The sequence below is a fragment of the Chanos chanos genome, chromosome 8 (genome assembly GCF_902362185.1).
Source record: "Chanos chanos chromosome 8, fChaCha1.1, whole genome shotgun sequence".
Lineage (NCBI taxonomy): Eukaryota > Metazoa > Chordata > Actinopteri > Gonorynchiformes > Chanidae > Chanos > Chanos chanos.
This window is the reverse complement of record NC_044502.1, coordinates 26,048,162-26,066,060: the sequence shown is the minus strand read 5'-3', so window position 1 is coordinate 26,066,060 and position 17,899 is coordinate 26,048,162. Positions and strand designations below refer to the sequence as shown.

The window sequence follows — 17,899 nt, the reverse complement described above, 5'->3', positions numbered from 1 at the left end:
TAATCTACCTGCCTATCCACCCTCCCTCTCTCACTCTCTGTCTCCCTCTCATCTCATAAACCTGTTGGACCAGTCGGAGTGGCATTTTAAATGCTTGTTTCATGTTGCTGGTGTGGAATGCACAAGTAAATGCACATGCCCCTTGGTAACAGAAGCATGTATTACATAAAAGGTTGTATTTTATGCGTGTATGGGTCTCTATCAAAGGCCTGTGTGCTGTTGTGTGTTTCTCTGTGATATTACTTTACATTCTCTTTCACACCTGCTGATAAATTCTGTAAATGCCTTTATCCACGTAGACGTAGAAAGACTCTGAGTCCAAATCTAGAAACAGGTGGAAATCTGAGGTATGACATTTTAAAGTAAAAAATAGTTAAATTCAATGAATAGCTGATCATTTTCATAACTGTGGGTGCGTGCACACACACACTTTCACACAGTATGTACAGTACACATTCCAAACACTGTAAATGTATGTGAACTTATGTGACGCATGACAGTGAAGAGCACCTCTACTCATGGAAAATTCCGTTTTTAGGTAGAGCACAATAGTGCTTACACACTTATCCAGCATGCCTGTCATTCCTGATCTTACCACACAAACCCCCGGGCCTCCAAACCACTCTGACGAGGCGGTAAAAAAAGGAAACACAAACACAGATAGCCGCACACTTGTGAGAACCATGAGCAGATAAGAACACATGAGATCTCAAGTGTGTAGCATGCCCGTATCTGAGAGAAAGCCAAAGACTGCGAATGTTTGTGTTTTCTGACTGCTGACTGCCACAGTGGCTTAAACATTATCTCAATGTGTAAAAAGGTTCAGAGAGGAGTTGACAAGTCACGGAAAAATCCGGAGAGCCAGGCCCCGATCACGTTCAGAACAATGGAGATGAGGCATCACCACACACAAACAGGTGCAGACAAGCTGGAGTGATAATGCAGCTGGTGAAGTTGGCAGGGCATGGGTGGGGGGGGGGGGGGGATGGGTAAATTCATATTTGGCTTTGTAACTCAGACATCACTAGGTACTGTTTAATCAAAACAACAAGTCACCACCTTAATATCATTACAACAGTGTGTGATTCAAAGGAAGATGAAATAACTAAACCTTGATCTAGTCTTAATCTGCCCCTGTGGAAAAATCCAGACCGTTCTCTGCGTGGTTCCCTCCTACCGTTGTTTACTGAGGATCCTTTCTGGCCACAACAGTGAAAAGTATCAAAAAGAAAAATATCTGATATTGTCTGTCTCTAAATAGTTATACATGCTTATTTAAGCTACTACTTAACAGTGGCACCTTTGAACAGCGTGTGTGTTGTCATGAGTGTGTTAGAGGACGTTCTGAGGACTTACACATTCACTTCGCTTGTTTACGAGGTGGAGAAGCAGTGAGGCAATCTGTGCCACAGAGCATTCACACTGTAAAACAATGCTGTCCTGGGTATGCCTGGCTTTAGTCCTACTTTAGTTCAGCTTTTAGTTCTCACTAAAAACATTGTCTCCTACCTGGTCACAACTGAGTGTCTAATGCTAATATTTTTCAAGTGACATTCAACTAACAGTTCTTTAAAATAAAGTTAGTTGCTTAAAGAGTGTTTTTTTTCTTCCTTTATGATATAACATTTCTCTTCCTGAAATACTGATCTGACAGCAAGGGATGTTGATGGATAACTGGTCTTGACCTGGATTAACATCAGTCCTTTCTTTCTGCCGTTTTATCTACTAACCTGCAGAGTGACCAGAGCTGTGGGCTACCACTCCATCCTCAGCATGCATCACTGGGCGGGCTGTCCCAACCCCCACGGGAAGCAACTGGTCAGTGGGCTCATATCTGTGGTTTGCTGAAACTGTTTTGCGATCAAACAGGTAACTCTTTCATTTGTGCTCTCTTGATTTCTCTAAATCCCACCCAACCTTGTAAATGAGTTCATGTATGAGGTGTGAGTGAGGTAAAAATGAGTGAGAACCTTCATTGCTCCACCCATATCCATTATGTGTCATTACACTGCCACTAATTGTTATGCTAATTGCCTGTTGCCACTGTCCATGTGAGTAGTGACTAGTATGTGTCTAAGCATTTTGTTGAACATGAAATATTTTGTAGGTTTTATACTGTTTCTTGTTTGTTTGTTTTTTCCACAAGCGTGGCACAGCTGTACATAATTCAAACAGGAGGGATACTGGTCTGTATTTGTATGACAGAAAAAGGATAACAGGCTTTGTGTGGAGTCATGACTCGGCACTTTCCAGAAGGTGGAGATTCCACTGAGAGATACAGACTTCTTGAGAAAGTCTGGAACAAGAGCAGGTCAGGTTGCAGTCTTCCTGTATCAACTATTTTACACCACTAATTCCTGAATCATTTCTGAGGTATGTTTCACTAGCAGTGTATCCTTGCTACATCACAAAAGCCTACCTTTCAGAGAGTCTGTCCAGTGTCCATCAGGAGTGGATGCTGTCCACTGTTCTACAACAGCTTTTCTACCGTCAGTGAGGCATCAAACTTAGCATAGCCACACTCTGACGCCTCTGGCAGACTGTTAAATCATGTAGCTAAGCGCTCACATGCTATCAGTTTACCACATACACTGCTTGGTGAATTTGAGTATCAAAAATTTTCATCTTTACGACTCTTCTCTTTCTCGTCCAAAAATTCCATCATTATCCAGACATGCTGGCCCAGACAGAAACCTACAGCTGTGATCTGAAAAACTGTATCCCAGATCCAAACACAACACACCAACAGTCAAATGCTAATTCACACTTTTTAAAAACTTTTTTTCCCTTTACAAACAGAAAAGAGCAAAATAATGTTTTTTTTCTCCCTGTACATTTTCACCTAAACCCAGGTCAAATACACATTCAAAATATTTAACCTTAGTTTGCAAAAAAAAAAAAAAGTATCAAAATATAAAAAAAGGGAATAAGTCAAACATGACTCATATTCTCAGTGCTGTGCATCCACAGTTCATTCTCTCCAACTTTCACTGCTACACTGATCTGCATAAAGCAAACAAGATGCATGACAACATTAACACAAAGACACTGAATTCACTGGGCTCACAGCCAAAGCAAAGGACTCTACAAACACTCATTCATGTTTACCCTAGATTCATGTTTCAGGCACTCAATACGTCCCAAAGATATCTGAAACACAGTCTGGCCAAACGAAGTAAGACACATTTTCTTATCCAGGTCTTTTTTTCTCTGTATTTGTCCCACATGCAAGAAAGAGTCATGAATCAGGTCCTGTGGTTAAGCATGGTCTGCAGACAGCAGGACACACGCTCTCCTTCGTTCGGCGGCCTGCTGGTTCAGCCCAGTTCCTCGCGGGCCTTGCCCTGTTTACGGGGCATCTTCTTACTGCTGCTGTCCTCCAGCTCTTTGGTTTTATAGTAATGAGGAGCCACCTCCAGCAACCAGCTGCTCTCAATCTCAATCACCTAACAGAGACAATGAGACAGAGTGAGAAAAACCCCCAACACCACAACCTAACAGAGAGAATGAGACAGTGAGAAAAACCCCCAACACCACAACCTAACAGACAGAGAGAGACAGTGAGAAAAAAAAACCCAACACCACAACCTAACAGACAGAATGAGAGAGCGAGAAAAACCCCCAACACCACAACCTAACAGAGACAATGAGTGAGAAAAAAATCCAGTGGCATGAACTGATAGAGAAGCAAGACCAAGTGCTGGAGTTTAAGGCAAGTATCAGAGCATGTATGTGGTAATAAAGTGACAGAAAAGAAACTCAATCAATGAATGAATAAGTGAACAAACAAGTGGACAAAAGATCACATGAATGAGTGGATAAGTGAGTGAATGAATAAAAGAGGTAAATATACAAAAGAGTAGAAGCGTGCAGGCAGGCAGGGAGAGAGACAGAGAAAGGGAGGGAGACAGAGAAAGGGAGGGAGACAGAGAAAGAGAGGGAGACAGAGAAAGGGAGGGAGACAGAGAAAGAGAGGGAGACAGAGAAAGGGAGAGAGACAGAGAAAGGGAGGGAGACAGAGAAAGGGAGGGAGACAGAGAAAGGGAGGGAGACAGAGAAAGAGAGGGAGACAGAGAAAGAGAGGGAGACAGAGAAAGGGAGGGAGACAGAGAAAGAGAGGGAGACAGAGAGGAGGCCAGACTCTGACCTGTCTCATAAACTCCTTGGTGGTGAAGACAAGTTCGTGGTAGATAAGCCAGCGTGGCTGCTCCTCAAACAGAGAGCTGTTAGGGTGGACATAGACCGTCTGCTGGTGCTTCACAGTCTTATAGCCTCCTTTACTCAGCCGCGCCGTGTGGTAAAAATACCCCGCAGTGATGGCCTGAGACAGGGGAGACAGACAGGATTCAAACACACTGCACGACAGAGTCAATGAACCATACGGATTGTCTCAAAAACACAAGGTATGAAGGAGTCATTAAATCGTATTAACTCTCATACAAACAGTATGGAATTGCTGTATTTGACTCCCTCAAAGACACAGTATGATGGAGTCATTACAAATCATAACATAGGCACCACACAAGCAGCCATGGATAAATGTATACATAAAAACAATATAATAAAGCAAACAGTCAAGTGTCTCATATCTAACCAGTCAAAACTCAAACATTTCGTGTGTTTGGAAGAGTTTCTTTTCACTAAATGAATAAATGACTAAATGTAAAAACATCACTACTGTTTATCACATTTTTCTTCCTCTTCCTGTAGTGTAGAGCATTGTGTGCTGGGGTGTCACCTGAACACAGAAAGCTGTGTTCAATAAAAGAACAGTGTCAGAAAGAAAGAAAGAAAAAGAGAGAGAGAGCAAGAGACTGTGTGTGTGTGTATGTGTGTGTGTGTGTGTGTGAGTGAGTGAGTGAATGAAAGACTGAATGAAAGATGGAGGAAGCTGAAGATTTGCTGAGTAATGCAGTGTAATGTGGGATTGGTCTCACACACACAGAGACACACGCAGACAAAATGTGAAAGTGTAACTATGTAAATGTTGTGAGATATTTTTGGTAGTCAGTAGTCAGAGTGTTAAAATAACAATACTATCCTCTGCCAAAGTGCATATGTGCATCTTATTAAAAGAGTGTGCGCTGTGTGGCATTTCTTCTTTTGTTTGTTTGTTTTTACCAACGTGGCACAGCTATGCATGACTTAAACTGAAAAACAATGGTCTATATTTCTACATTTGTGTACATTTCTCTACATCTTGGTGCTAAAGATGTTAATTAGATGACTCAGCAGGGTTAGACCGAGAGGAGGGGGGATAAGTGTGCATGTGTAAGACCTTGCGGATGGGGGCGCTGTCTCCATTGGCGCTGCACACCTCCACCTCAATCCTGTCCATCAGCCCCTCCAACTGTTCCCGAACATCCCGCGCCCTCTTCATGGACCGGAACTGGATAAAGTTCTCAAAACACCACTGGGTAGAATAGCCACTTTCCACCCACTGGACACAGCAGAGAAAATGATATTCACAGTCAACTCAATACATTCAAAACATACAGCAAGAGCCACTGTATGACTTATTATACCAGAAATGAACAGGCAAAGACAGATCAGCCGTGTTGTTCAACTTACATGGAGCTATGACAACATACACAGAGCTGACCTTTTTAAAGGAGCTTAAGCAGAGACAAGAGGCGTGTTAGACAAATACTCTCCATAAACCTTGTGTTTACAGGTTGTAAAGTAAACATAAACAGACACACACTTATCGTTTTCCCTATCCAGGTCAGCCACCCTGAAACCACTCACCCATCTTATTAAAACCAAAAACAAACATGCATAAACACACACTTCCGCACCCCTGTGATTCATCCAAGGGCATCCACTAAACTTCCAAAACACAGACACACACACACGCCTGTTACCTGTGTGTAAACATTCAGAAGCACTAGATGGTCTCCTCCCGGGATGACGAAGTTCATCCTGGCATTGTCTGCGTGTACCACCTTATCTTTGGGTCGGTAGAAGATGGAGTTATTGACAGACAACATCGCCGCAATGGTCAGCACCTCCTCTGAACACTTATACCTGCGAGAGGAGACAGGGAGAGGAGCACGGACCCGAGTCAAAACAAACAAACAAACAACAACAAAAAAACATAGAATACTTTTGTTCATTCATTTACAAGTTTAGGCATGTCCTTGTCCATAACTGACATGACTGTCTTTGGGACATTCAGGAATGTGTACCGTGTACAGCTCACACACATAAGGACAGGGTCATCCATGTCTCTCTGTGAGTCACTCTGTGTGTGGGGTTTTTCCACAGCTGTGTAGGAGTCGTATACTGACAGTACAGAACCGACAGAATGCCACACCCCTCAGTCACACGGACTTCTCTATGCTTTTACCCTCCACTATCGCTGGAACATCAAATAACAACCATTTTGGCAAACTTTGCCCATAATGTTTTTTTATTGCCTTTATCAACGTAAAGTATAGAAGTTGCTGTTGGTTGTCTGTCAGTGAAAACAGCGTGAGATGATGAGCAGACGATTGCTGTGTGTAGTCATGGTATCATGGTGTCACTATGGAGACTCACTGTTCAGACGCCAGGATCATTTTGCTCAACATGGGGTCCACGGGCAGCTCAGCCATTCTCCTCCCCAACTGGACAAAACAAAAAGAGCCCAGGAATAACAGTCAGCTTTCTATGACCTTCATGAAAGAGCCTGACTAAAACTCTTGACCTGACAAGGTAGAGACTAGAGCTAACCAACTTTCAAAAGAAAAACAATGACTCATGCCTCTAAAGATATTTCATTGTTTTTAGGAAATTTCATGATGGAAAGAATAATTTCTTAATCATATATAGTCTGTGTGACGAGTGTAGTGTGTATGCTGCAAAAAGTGGTTTCCTTGGTAATTTGAAACATTAAAACCAAAATGAAAAAAATTTAAATCATCAGAAGTGACAAAGATTGAGTAAGTAACAAATATGATTACATGTGGCCCAAAACCCAAGGGAAATCAATCATTCAGTGTGCAGGAAGTAGACAGTGTGTGTGCGCAGGCATCAGGGAGTGTGTGTGTTACCTTGGTGAGTTCTCCCATGTGGTTGAGAGCTCCCAGGGCATAGAGCTGCTCCAGGGCCAGAACCAGGGTTTCATGAGGAGGAGGATCCATAAAATCAAAATGGATCAAGTCATTAATACCTGTCACACAGAACAACATGGATCAGTCAAAATGGATCAGGTCATCAACACCTGTCACACAGAACAACACTCAGTTAGACAAGCCATATATAATCCTATACATATAAAAAAAAAAAACCCAACAAACTCCATTTTCATTAAGCACAAACTGCACTACACTATACATGATGGCTATGCAAATCCACTCACAATATTAAACAAAAATACTTTCTTAATGATGGTCTGATGAACATGGTCTCATATGCACAAACGCAACATTTGACCAGAACTACAGTAATTTTGTAGATTTACCATAGTTATATCTTGTTGAGTGCAGTAATAGAGCATTAACTATGCTGCAGTAATGATGTAATGAAGTAATGAAGAGAATGAGAACAGGATTGGTACTGTGTTTAAACAGTGTGGTTCTGACCCACATTCTTCAGGAGCAGTACTACATTGTGTTAAACAGCATGGTTCTGACCCAGACTGTTTAAAAGAAGTACTACATTGTGTTAAACAGTGTGGTTCTGACCCAGACTGTTTAAAAGAAGTACTACATTGTGTTAAACAGCGTGGTTCTGACCCAGACTGTTTAAAAGAAGTACTACACTGTGTTAAACAGCGTGGTTCTGACCCAGACTGTTTAAAAGAAGTACTACATTGTGTTAAACAGTGTGGTTCTGACCCAGACTGTTTAAAAGAAGTACTACATTGTGTTAAACAGCGTGGTTCTGACCCAGACTGTTTTTATGTACTACATTGTGTTAAACAGTGTGGTTCTGACCCAGACTGTTTAAAAGAAGTACTACATTGTGTTAAACAGTGTGGTTCTGACCCAGACTCTTGAGGAGCAGTACGACATTGCCCAGGTTGGTTCTCTGGATCTCGGGGACCGTGGTCTCCTCCATCTCGTGTTTGAAGGCCCAGGCCGTGTAGAGTCTGAAACACTTTCCCGCTGCCACACGGCCCGCACGTCCTGCCCTCTGATTGGCTGAGGCCTAAATGACACAGCATCCAATCAAATGCACAAGTAACATCAAAGACATTTCAATAAGAAATGAAACTTTAACACACATTTCTGAGGGGGTCTGAGGTTTCGCAGAGCAGGGGAACAGGGGTAGTGGTACTAACACAGGGTTCCACACTAATCTGCAGGTATGGGACCAAATTGAAAAATATCCCCGCAGTCACAGTGAGAATCAGCGTGGGCTTTACAGTATTGCCGCAGGAACAGTCATGAAATGTACATTAACACCGAGGGATGGGGTTGGAACAGTGTTAGGGGTGTCAGCTCTCTAGTTTGACACTAGTTGGACAGATGGTCAACTTTAAATTGTGTGTGTGTGTGTGTGTGTGTGTGTGTGCACGCGCGCATGCTTGTGTATGTACGTGTGCCTACGTATGCGTGTGCATATATGTGTGTGTGCGTGCGTCTTACTCGTGAGCAGGGTGTGACTATGAGTGACTCCATCCCTGTGCGGGCGTTATAACTCTTCTGTTTACAGAAGCCTGGATCAATCACGTAGATGATGCCGTCGATAGTGAGGGAGGTTTCAGCTATGTTTGTCGCCACCACCACCTGTAGCACAGAAACCACACAGAAATGACTGAGATTACAATGCCAGTGAGTCCCACTGAGACTGAAAATCTAATCCAGCTATTACTATTATTACTCCAACCCATCAAACAATCAATCAATATGTACCAATAATAATAACTATTTCTTTACTACTACTGATAACTAATAACTATAACTTCACTAATTGCTCTTTGTCAAATCTGCTCTAATAATCTTTAACAGAGATGGCACCCCCCAGAGGACTGGGTTTGAAAAACACAGCTGAGTGTGGTGACCTTGCGTGCCCCGGGGGGTGTGGGGTTAAAGATCTTGGCCTGCATGTCAGACGGCAGGTTGGCATAAATGGGGAGGACAAGCAGCTCCGAGATCTTGGAGCCCAGGCGTCGACACCTCTCCTGCAGGAGCTCACAGCACGCCTCAATTTCCTCCTGTTAGAGGAGAACAGGAGAACAGCATGGACACACATCAAGCACAGCTGTCACAGCTGAGCGGGGGAGGGTAAATAATGCATAAATAATAATGATAAATGATAGCATTATTAACAATGAGATAGACAGCATTTACACAACATGATACATTTAACAACCGCATCTGTCATCAAGCTCCAAGCTTTTTTCTTTTTTTTTTAGTCATGATGTCATTTCTGCATGAATAAGAGGTTTATAAATGATGTATGGTAAGGCTGTGAAGAAGGACAGAAAAAAAGTCAGGCAGATCTGATGCCTGTAAAGTTCTCAGGTCACATCAGATAGTGGAAATCTTCCTCATGCAGAGACGAATGAAAGTGAAAGAATGAAAAGGTTGCAGGCAGACTAACCTGACCGGTGAGGAAGACAAGAATGTCTCCAGGAGGCTGCGTGACGTGGATCTGTAGCACTGATACCACACAGGCCTCCAGGTAATCAGCTTCAGGAGCCTGTCTCACAGAGACACAGAACCGTCTTATCAGTCTGACAAAGGCAAACCTTCCATCACATGACATCACCACTGTTTTCATTTCACCTCACACACACAGAGTAACCCCAAACTGTCCAGGACAGACGACCATGAAATGAACCGATTCATATATTACAACATTATATCCTTCTATGTAAATTGTACTGCATTTCTGGTGAATCCGTTCGAAGTTTGTTATGTTAAATTGCTAAAGGATGAAAAGGCAAAACTTACCTTGGTGTAGTAGATATCAACGGGGAACCTGCGGCCTGGTATGCGGAAGACGGGCGCGTCATCGAAGAAGCAGGAGAAGCGCTCCGTGTCCAGGGTAGCACTGGCCACCAGAACCTTCAGGTCTGGACGGAAGCGGGCGATGTCTTTGACCAACCCAAAGAGGATGTCTGTGTGCAACGTCCGCTCATGAGCTTCGTCTATGATGATCACGCTGAGAGAGAGCAAGAGAGGGAGAGAGAGAGAGAGAAGAATGAACAGTACAGAAAGAAAAAATATCTTGTTGGTAAACAAATGGCTAACAAAGTTTGATTGTCACCTAACATTTTCCTGTTAAAAGTTATCCATACAGACCACTAGATGGCAGCAGAGATAGTAAGAATTTGTTCTGTTGGGCACTGAGTTAAAGCAAATTAGGAAAATGACATGACTGAAATTTCAGCTGAAGCTGTGTAGCTCATTCCTGCAGTTACATTGCAAAAACACCCATTGTCTTCTCACAGAAATCACCAACTTATATTGACACAGGGTAGAGTTACAATATTTACATGACCCCGTTAGATCATTTACACAGCAAACAACTACATTTACTGACACCATCACCTATAATGTGTCCTGTCTAGCATTAGTTTTATTTTGATAGACAGGGGAGTTTAACACTACAGGTAGACTGGTAATTTCGACGCTATCTGTTCAGAATGGTAAGCTGGACATTACCTATAGAGTGTTAAGTTTAATATTATCTGTGGCTAGAAAAAAAGACAAGTAGAGATAAGCCAGGTTGATTTTACCTGTAGCTAAGTAAAGACAGGCCTATTTAACACTACCTGAAGTTCAGTACAGAGAGGCCAGTTTGACATTACCTATAGTTAAGTAAAGGTATTTCAGTTTGACATTGCCTGTAGTTAAGTAAAGACAGGACAGTTTGAGATTACCTGTAGCTGGCCAGGTCAGGCTCAGTGAGGAACTCCCTTAGCAGCATGCCATCAGTCATGTATTTGAGAACAGTGCGCTCTGATGTACAGTCTTCAAAACGGATACTGTAACCCACCTGTAAAGGACAATTACCAACACATCACAACCATTCCGCTTTCCCAGTTCACATAAAACTGTCTTTTGGTTGAGGGAAGTATCATTTACTTAGAGCAATTTTTACTTCACCTTATTTGGGCACTAGCTGGATTTCTGAAAGGCTGAAGTTTGATTTTGATTAGGATGTTACCTCATTCCCCAGTTTGACGCCCATTTCCTGCGCTACTCTGGCTGCTACGGACATGGCAGCCACCCTGCGAGGCTGAGTACACCCGATCTTCATCCCTCCTTTAGTATATCCCTGAAACACAAAACACACACACACACGCCTTTACTATAATCCTGAAACACAAACACACACACACCCACCTTTGCTGAAACCCTGAAACACACACAAGCCACCTTTTCTATAACCCTGAAACACACACAAGCCACCTTTTCTATAACTCTGAAAGACAACAATGGGTAGATGTTCACAGAGTGTTAAACAAATAACGAAAGACCTTTTATTTTGGAAAGCATTTAGGAGAACGTAAATACGATATATAGAATCATCTTGTAACCAGACAAGTGTCTAAAACACAAACCCCATATGGGCTGATTTTACTGCGACTGTCTTTATTTTTCTCTGACGCTTTATAAGTTTAGTTTTGCTAAAAAAAGACCATCCACTCATCTGGCCTAAAAGGCACAGTTCAGCAGGCTAAATGGCAGTGATACAGTAAATGTTATGCACCTCTTCATGGAGGTACTGAGGGATCTGAGTGGTCTTCCCAGACCCTGTCTCTCCCTCGATGACCAGGATCTGGTGGTCTCGGATGGCGGCGAGTAGGTCTTGTCTGTAGGGGAAGACGGGAAGACTCCTCCTCACTTCCTGTATGGACAGTTTCTGTTTCTCCGCCTGAGACAGCTCGGAGTCATGCTCCTCCTGCCCAGACAACACACACACACATTCATGCACATTTATATACAATAGATATATACGCATGTGCACGGGGATGCACACACACATACACACATACAGACACAAACACACACAGAGAAATCAATGAACTTTATTGCATTAAATGAACAAGAGTTCTGTTCCTCTGTTCACTCCATACAGTCAGCCACTTTTGGCATCTGTCAGTACCATCCCTAACACGTGTCTCACACATCAGTTCTACATTCAGACCGGCCTGTTGCTTTTTCTCAGGCAAAACACAGGAGAAATGGCGCCCTCTTGAGACAGCTCTCTAAAACTTTCATTTCTGTTTCTGTGTTCCCTTACAATGTTAATGGGAGACACACATGACTCTTTCAGACAAGTCTTTAGAACATGTCAAAAGAAATAAACAGCGTTTATTTGACCCTTTCCATTGCTGAGCCAAAACGGCTCTGAGGGGTTAACTTTATTTTCCAGAGATGAGTAGAGATTCTTGCTTGCAGTCTCTCCCCTAAATAACTGGTCTGAGGCTGGACAATTAGCTCTTTTCCACTACGACGGTGCTGGCGCCCGTGCCGGTGCCGGTGCGGAGCCAGTGCTGCCTTGGTGCCTTTTGAGAACCGGCCCGCATTTCCACAGGTTTGGGAACCGAACGCTACATAGCGAAAGTTTGGGTAATTTCCGTGGGGAAAAAATAATGTCGGACAGAACACATCTGCTTGCTTTTATAAATTTACTTTTGCGCTAGGCTTCTACACAGCGAAACACCTCACGAATTTTGCCCTATAACTTTTCGTTCTGCGGGCAAAATGAATGAAAATAGTAAGTCTGTCACCTAGCTCAAAAGTTAAAACGAGTGTTTAAATGAAGGTCTGCAGTGGTTTGCACCAGCCGGAGCCGAGAGAGAGAGTGTCTTTTTCTACCACTCTGGGTTTGACTACGTTCATGTAACATGTAAACAACAGCCCGTATTGATGCAGACACAAATTGTTGCGCATACATCTTTTAATCATATACATATTTTCATGCTATAAATATCCTTTAGCCTATCGCTACTTGGTCAGACGTTTTTCGTTACTCCCGCCTCTCTAGAGAACGTCACGTACCAAACACATCAAACGCTGAACTGATTGGTTCTCGCATGGTTTTTATTTGCATAGCCTCTGACGTCAGCGGTTCCAACTTTTGGGACCAGCAATTCTGTGGTGCCGTGCCGGTGCCAGCTTTTCGGGCTCCGGCACCAGTATTTTGTCAGTGGAAAAGCGCGGCCCCGGTGCTCGATCAGGCACCGGCACCGGGGCAGTGGAAAAGGGGTATATGTGTTGTCACGTGTGACTGGGCCGACGTTGGGCATGTCAGAATGAGTAGATAGAAGGTGACTGACTCTGCACATTCCAGTCAAGTTTCTAAAGACAGTGAACGCTGCGGTAACGGTGGAGAGGACACAGGCCCAGCCAGTACCTGGCCGATACACACCAAACAGCACAGTGCTCAATGCTGAATGCAAACAGAAAGAAAACCAACCTTCTCAGACAGAGTTCCTTTCATGGTAATGGCACTGCTCACAAAGTTTATCATCTCCTCCTCCTCCAGCACCAGCTGGTACTTCTCCTTCTCTTCCTTTATTCGGCGCTCCCTCTCTTCTCTGGCCCCGAAATGCAGCGTGGCCGTGGCGACACGGGCCTCCTCCCAGCGCCCCTGTTCTCCTCCTCCCTCACGCGGCCCATCCTCAAACTCCATCTCCATGTCCCTCTGAGGGACAGACTGGACGAGGAGGAGGAGTGGAAACAAGAAGAAGGGGAGGACAGAAAGGAGTGGTATGGCAAAGAGAATGTTAAGAAGATCCAAACATATCAAAATATGTGACGTTAGCCGTTCATGAATTCTATAGAGGGCAGGTGTTATCACCAAACCGAGTTTTTAGCCGCAAGAGTGCCCATCAAACAGGGTGCAATGGTCAAGTTCCTAGAGAATCTGCATGTCCCTCAGAAATATTCACAGAGTAAAACCAACTACAAGTCAGTCATAGTGGGCAAACTACAACTTCAGCCGTTCTCTTTACCTTATTCCTGACTTCCTCAGGCATGTAGTATCTGTTTTTCCTTTCCTCCTGCTCCTTAGCTCCGGCTTTCTTATAATCCCGTGCCAGGTCTCGGATTTGACGCTTGTATTCCAGATCTTTCCTCTCCCGCTCGGTGAGGTTGTCGGAGGAGAAGAGGAACTCCTCATCAGCGATCTCAGCCTCAAGATCCTCCAGCTTTTCCTGCTCCCGCTTGGCCAGGTACTCCCAACGCGACTTCTTCCTCAGCTCTGGGAGCTGGAGACACACAGAGAGAGAGAGAGAGAGAGAGAGAAAAAAAGACACCAACATTAACAGCAAGCCAGCACGCTGCCCCCTTTTCAATCAAACCACCACTTTTTTTTTTTTTTTTCATAGATAAACTAGGAGTAGTTTATGTTCAGAAAATGTTCTTAGGATTCAGTACATTGGTAAAGTGTTCCATTACAGTTTGTATTCTGCCATTCTGAGACATGTGTCTGTTTAAAAAAAATTATCCCATTTCACATGTAACACATTTCAGTTAGATCTACTGGTCCTTGAAAAACTCTGTCACAATGTGTATCACAACAGAAACATATAAGTAATTGGTACAGTGATCAAGATAAAAACAAATGTAGAATTTTTAATTACAATTCTGTCACATTAAAACATGCAAGTGAGAAATTCATACAATTTTTTTCTGGTCCTCTTCAGCCATCTTCAGTCTCTTCTGTGCCTCTTCATAAGCCTGGGAAACAGATCAGTGAATATATTAGTTCACCTGTTACAATCACTACGATATAAAGCAGACAAAGAATACATGGGGACAACTGAGCACTGATGCCAACTTAGTGCATCCCTTCATGCCCCTTCACACTGAAACATGCCACCCATGGATACTTCAGCCAGGACATGTGTCACGTCACAGAGCGCATGCTGTCTCAAATTAGCTCCAGAGACATGACTGACAGGTCACTGTTCCTCTGTAGCCTGTGCAGTCCCCAGACCTCAACCCAATGAAAGCAGCTTGTGTGGAGCACCGCCATTCAAAACACAGCATGGCAGCGTCCCTGTGGAGTTTTCCGGACATCCTGTAGAACCCATGTGCCAAGTTATTCGTGCTGCTCTAAAGCCAAAGCCGGGTCTCACCAGAGCAGACTGGGTCTTCCTAATAAAGTGGCCACTGAATGTGTAGTCTGTCCTCCAGACATATTAAACGTGACACATGAAAACTGATGTTCACAACCTACACTTACACAATAGTACACAGTCTGTTAGTGCTGCTCTCATTCTGAAGTTTCCCACAATACAAATCTGCTCAGCCTATCTTAAACCTCTCACCTTTTTATCAGACCTCTCCATGATGTTTCTTGTCTTGTCTTTGTCCTTTTGCTTCACTCTTTCAGCAAAGGCATCCCTCTCTTGCAGATCCTGTAGTCTTTCTCTCTCTTCTCTCTCCCACTCCTCCTCTTCTTCCTCCTCCTTCACAGCTCGCTTGCTTTCTTCTACAGCTCCTCTGGAACTAAACAATATAAGCACAAATAGTAGTTATCAATCTCTAAGCACAGGAGTAAGAGACTGTTACCAAAAATACAAGTTCAATTTGGGCTGCTTTTCCCCCATGTGACAGGCTATCATATCTCACCTCTTCTTCATCTCTTCTTCACTGGACGAAGGGCTCTCATCTCTTTTCTGTCTGAGGTGCTTCCTCTTCCTATCTCGGCTCTTCTCTTTGCTTTTTTTCTCTCTCGTCTTTTCTCTGGTTGCCCCATCATCGCTCTCACTATCCTCCAGAAGAGTGTAGGTTCTGTTCTTTCTCTCCATTTCTATCACCTGTTGCTCCACTGCACGGGAGGGTTTTGCAACCACTTGCTTCTTCGGAACCTAACCAAAAAACATATAAGTGTTAAAAGCAGTCATTCATCTACCACAACTAAAATATTACAGACACATTTTTATCATACTCCTAAATGAATCCAATAAGGATATTTAAAGTAGGACTACTGTGCACTAAAGTAATAAAGATAAATCATTGTGGGAGACAAAAAACAAAACAAAAAACTAAACCTTGTTGTACAATTCCTCCGCAAATGCCGTTACTCTCCGGTCAATGTCGATAGTTCCCGTTTGCTGAAGGCGACCGATAAAGTCCTGAGGTCCAGCTGACTTTCGTGCGAGGCCTATCATGAACTGGGCAACGTACTTGTCACTCAAGCCCAGGATGTCATGGAGACGGTCATTAACCCACTGCTCCAGATTCGCCATGGCGAGGTGAGAAGATCTGTCTGTAGAACAAAGGACGTATATTATCAGAGCAGATGTAAGTAGTGGCTTACTGAATAAATCATCAACAGACTACAATATAATATGGAACGAAAACGCTGCCAGACGCATTAGTGTAGAGCAGAATTATTTCTTCAGGTAAATCGTTAGGTAAGTGTATCTTAAAAATACAGACCGCATCTCAAGAGTCAAAAGATGCGAGGTTTTAACTCTAAAAGAAATACTTAACTTCATCGCTAATTGCAAAGTTACTTTATAGTGTATAGTACAACCTGACAAAACATCAGCTACAAACGTATACCTATAACTGTCTTATATAGCTGTGCTCTGAGACACTACAAATAACGTCTTCTCGACGTTGTCAGTGCCTTGTACTCTTTACCGCCTAGCTATTTAGCTGCAAATGCACTCAGCTTCCCTCTCATTCTCAAAGACAGATCTATAATATGAAATATGTCACTAAGAACCTGACAGTAACACTTGCTAATTTAGTCATTAGTGCAAAAGAAACACGTGTTAACAAAACATTAACTTACCTTGTTTACAGTTGTTGCGGTAGCCTAAGTTAACCAACTTGAAATTGCTATGCTATTCCCTCCTAAACACAGGCTATCGTAAAAACTCTACCAATCGACATTTTGGGGCACAACGAGTATTTTTGCTAATTTTTGTGTCACGTCAATTAAATAGTTCTACTCTCAACGGTGTAACCAACATTACTCACACGACTTTTCATTACGGCCATTATTCAGGAAGTTTCGAGTTTACTTCCGGGTCGTCTACTGCTAAGGAAAAAACAACGTAAAAGTCCTTATTTCATCTTTCAAATACGACAAGGTGGCAAATATTTATCTTTGATTAACATTTCTATGTTTTCGCCTATATGAATAGAGGTACATAGGTTTAGAGTCCCGAGGGGATTTATAGTTAAACAGGAACTGGTGGCCATCCAGAATTCAAAAGCTTTGCAGACACTGAAACGTGAACTATCGAGGACCGTCACTCGAGCTGTCTATCAGATGATTTAAAGTCACGTGAGATCAGGGTTGTAGCACACTGAAGTCTTGTAGAAGTTTACCACCTGTGTCTTCACAGCTGCTAACATGGCAATGCAGGAAGAGATGACCAACAGGTCACCAAAGAGAACTGGTGTGGATCAGAATGAGTTTCGCTCAGTAAATACCTGTCTAAGGGTCAATGGCTCCATATGCACTTTGTAGGGAAGTGGGGGAGTTCATGTGGAGTATGAATAGGCAGCATTTTGATCAGACATCGGTATGTCAGTGCTGGATGAGTTAGGGAGAGAGACACACCAGAGGAGCAGGCAATGCTAAATATCTGGCTTTTTTTATTGGTTGAGGGGTTTACATGCTGAATGAGAACAGGCTAAGAGAGACAGGAGGTCGAACATATTCAGTATCACCATGGATACCAAGGGTAACTCAGCAAAAGGATGGAAGAACATAGTGAAAGGGTAGATGTCAGTAACTCAGAAGACAAAGACTGGAAGGGGAAAAGAATGTTTAGGTTAGTAACCTCTAAAACTGCCTGGAAACAATCAAAAGAAAGGACATACTGAATAAACTTGGGCAAATCTCACGTGACGGTTCAATTCAATGATATATATCGATTAAAGCATTGCTAAGTTTCACAGACTAATCAGGCTTTTTATCAGTTATTTTAACAATAAGGGAAAGTTTTCCCTGATACCTTCTGAGGTAAAAGAATGCAATCACT

General features: G+C 43.0%; 1 protein-coding gene across 2 annotated transcripts; it reads right to left on the bottom strand.

Annotated features, from left to right (window-relative positions):
- Positions 1-2,999: 2,999 nt before the first annotated feature.
- On the bottom strand, positions 3,000-16,880 carry dhx16 (DEAH (Asp-Glu-Ala-His) box polypeptide 16). Of its 2 annotated transcripts, none has more exons than XM_030781904.1 (21): positions 16,699-16,880; positions 15,947-16,164; positions 15,525-15,763; positions 15,221-15,401; positions 14,571-14,627; positions 13,901-14,155; positions 13,363-13,602; positions 11,650-11,841; positions 11,104-11,214; positions 10,817-10,932; positions 9,885-10,095; positions 9,532-9,630; positions 8,990-9,142; positions 8,574-8,714; positions 7,971-8,133; positions 7,035-7,153; positions 6,541-6,608; positions 5,865-6,027; positions 5,279-5,440; positions 4,148-4,321; positions 3,000-3,446 (listed from the first exon to the last, which is right to left on the bottom strand). In XM_030781904.1, the coding sequence occupies exons 2-21, from the start codon at positions 16,142-16,144 to the stop codon at positions 3,318-3,320; spliced, it is 3,171 nt and encodes a 1,056-aa protein (XP_030637764.1). In that variant the 5' UTR covers positions 16,145-16,164; positions 16,699-16,880; the 3' UTR covers positions 3,000-3,317. The 2 variants fall into 2 exon arrangements, with proteins under 2 accessions (XP_030637764.1, XP_030637765.1); XM_030781905.1 differs by having other exon boundaries at positions 11,650-11,838.
- Positions 16,881-17,899: the final 1,019 nt, after the last annotated feature.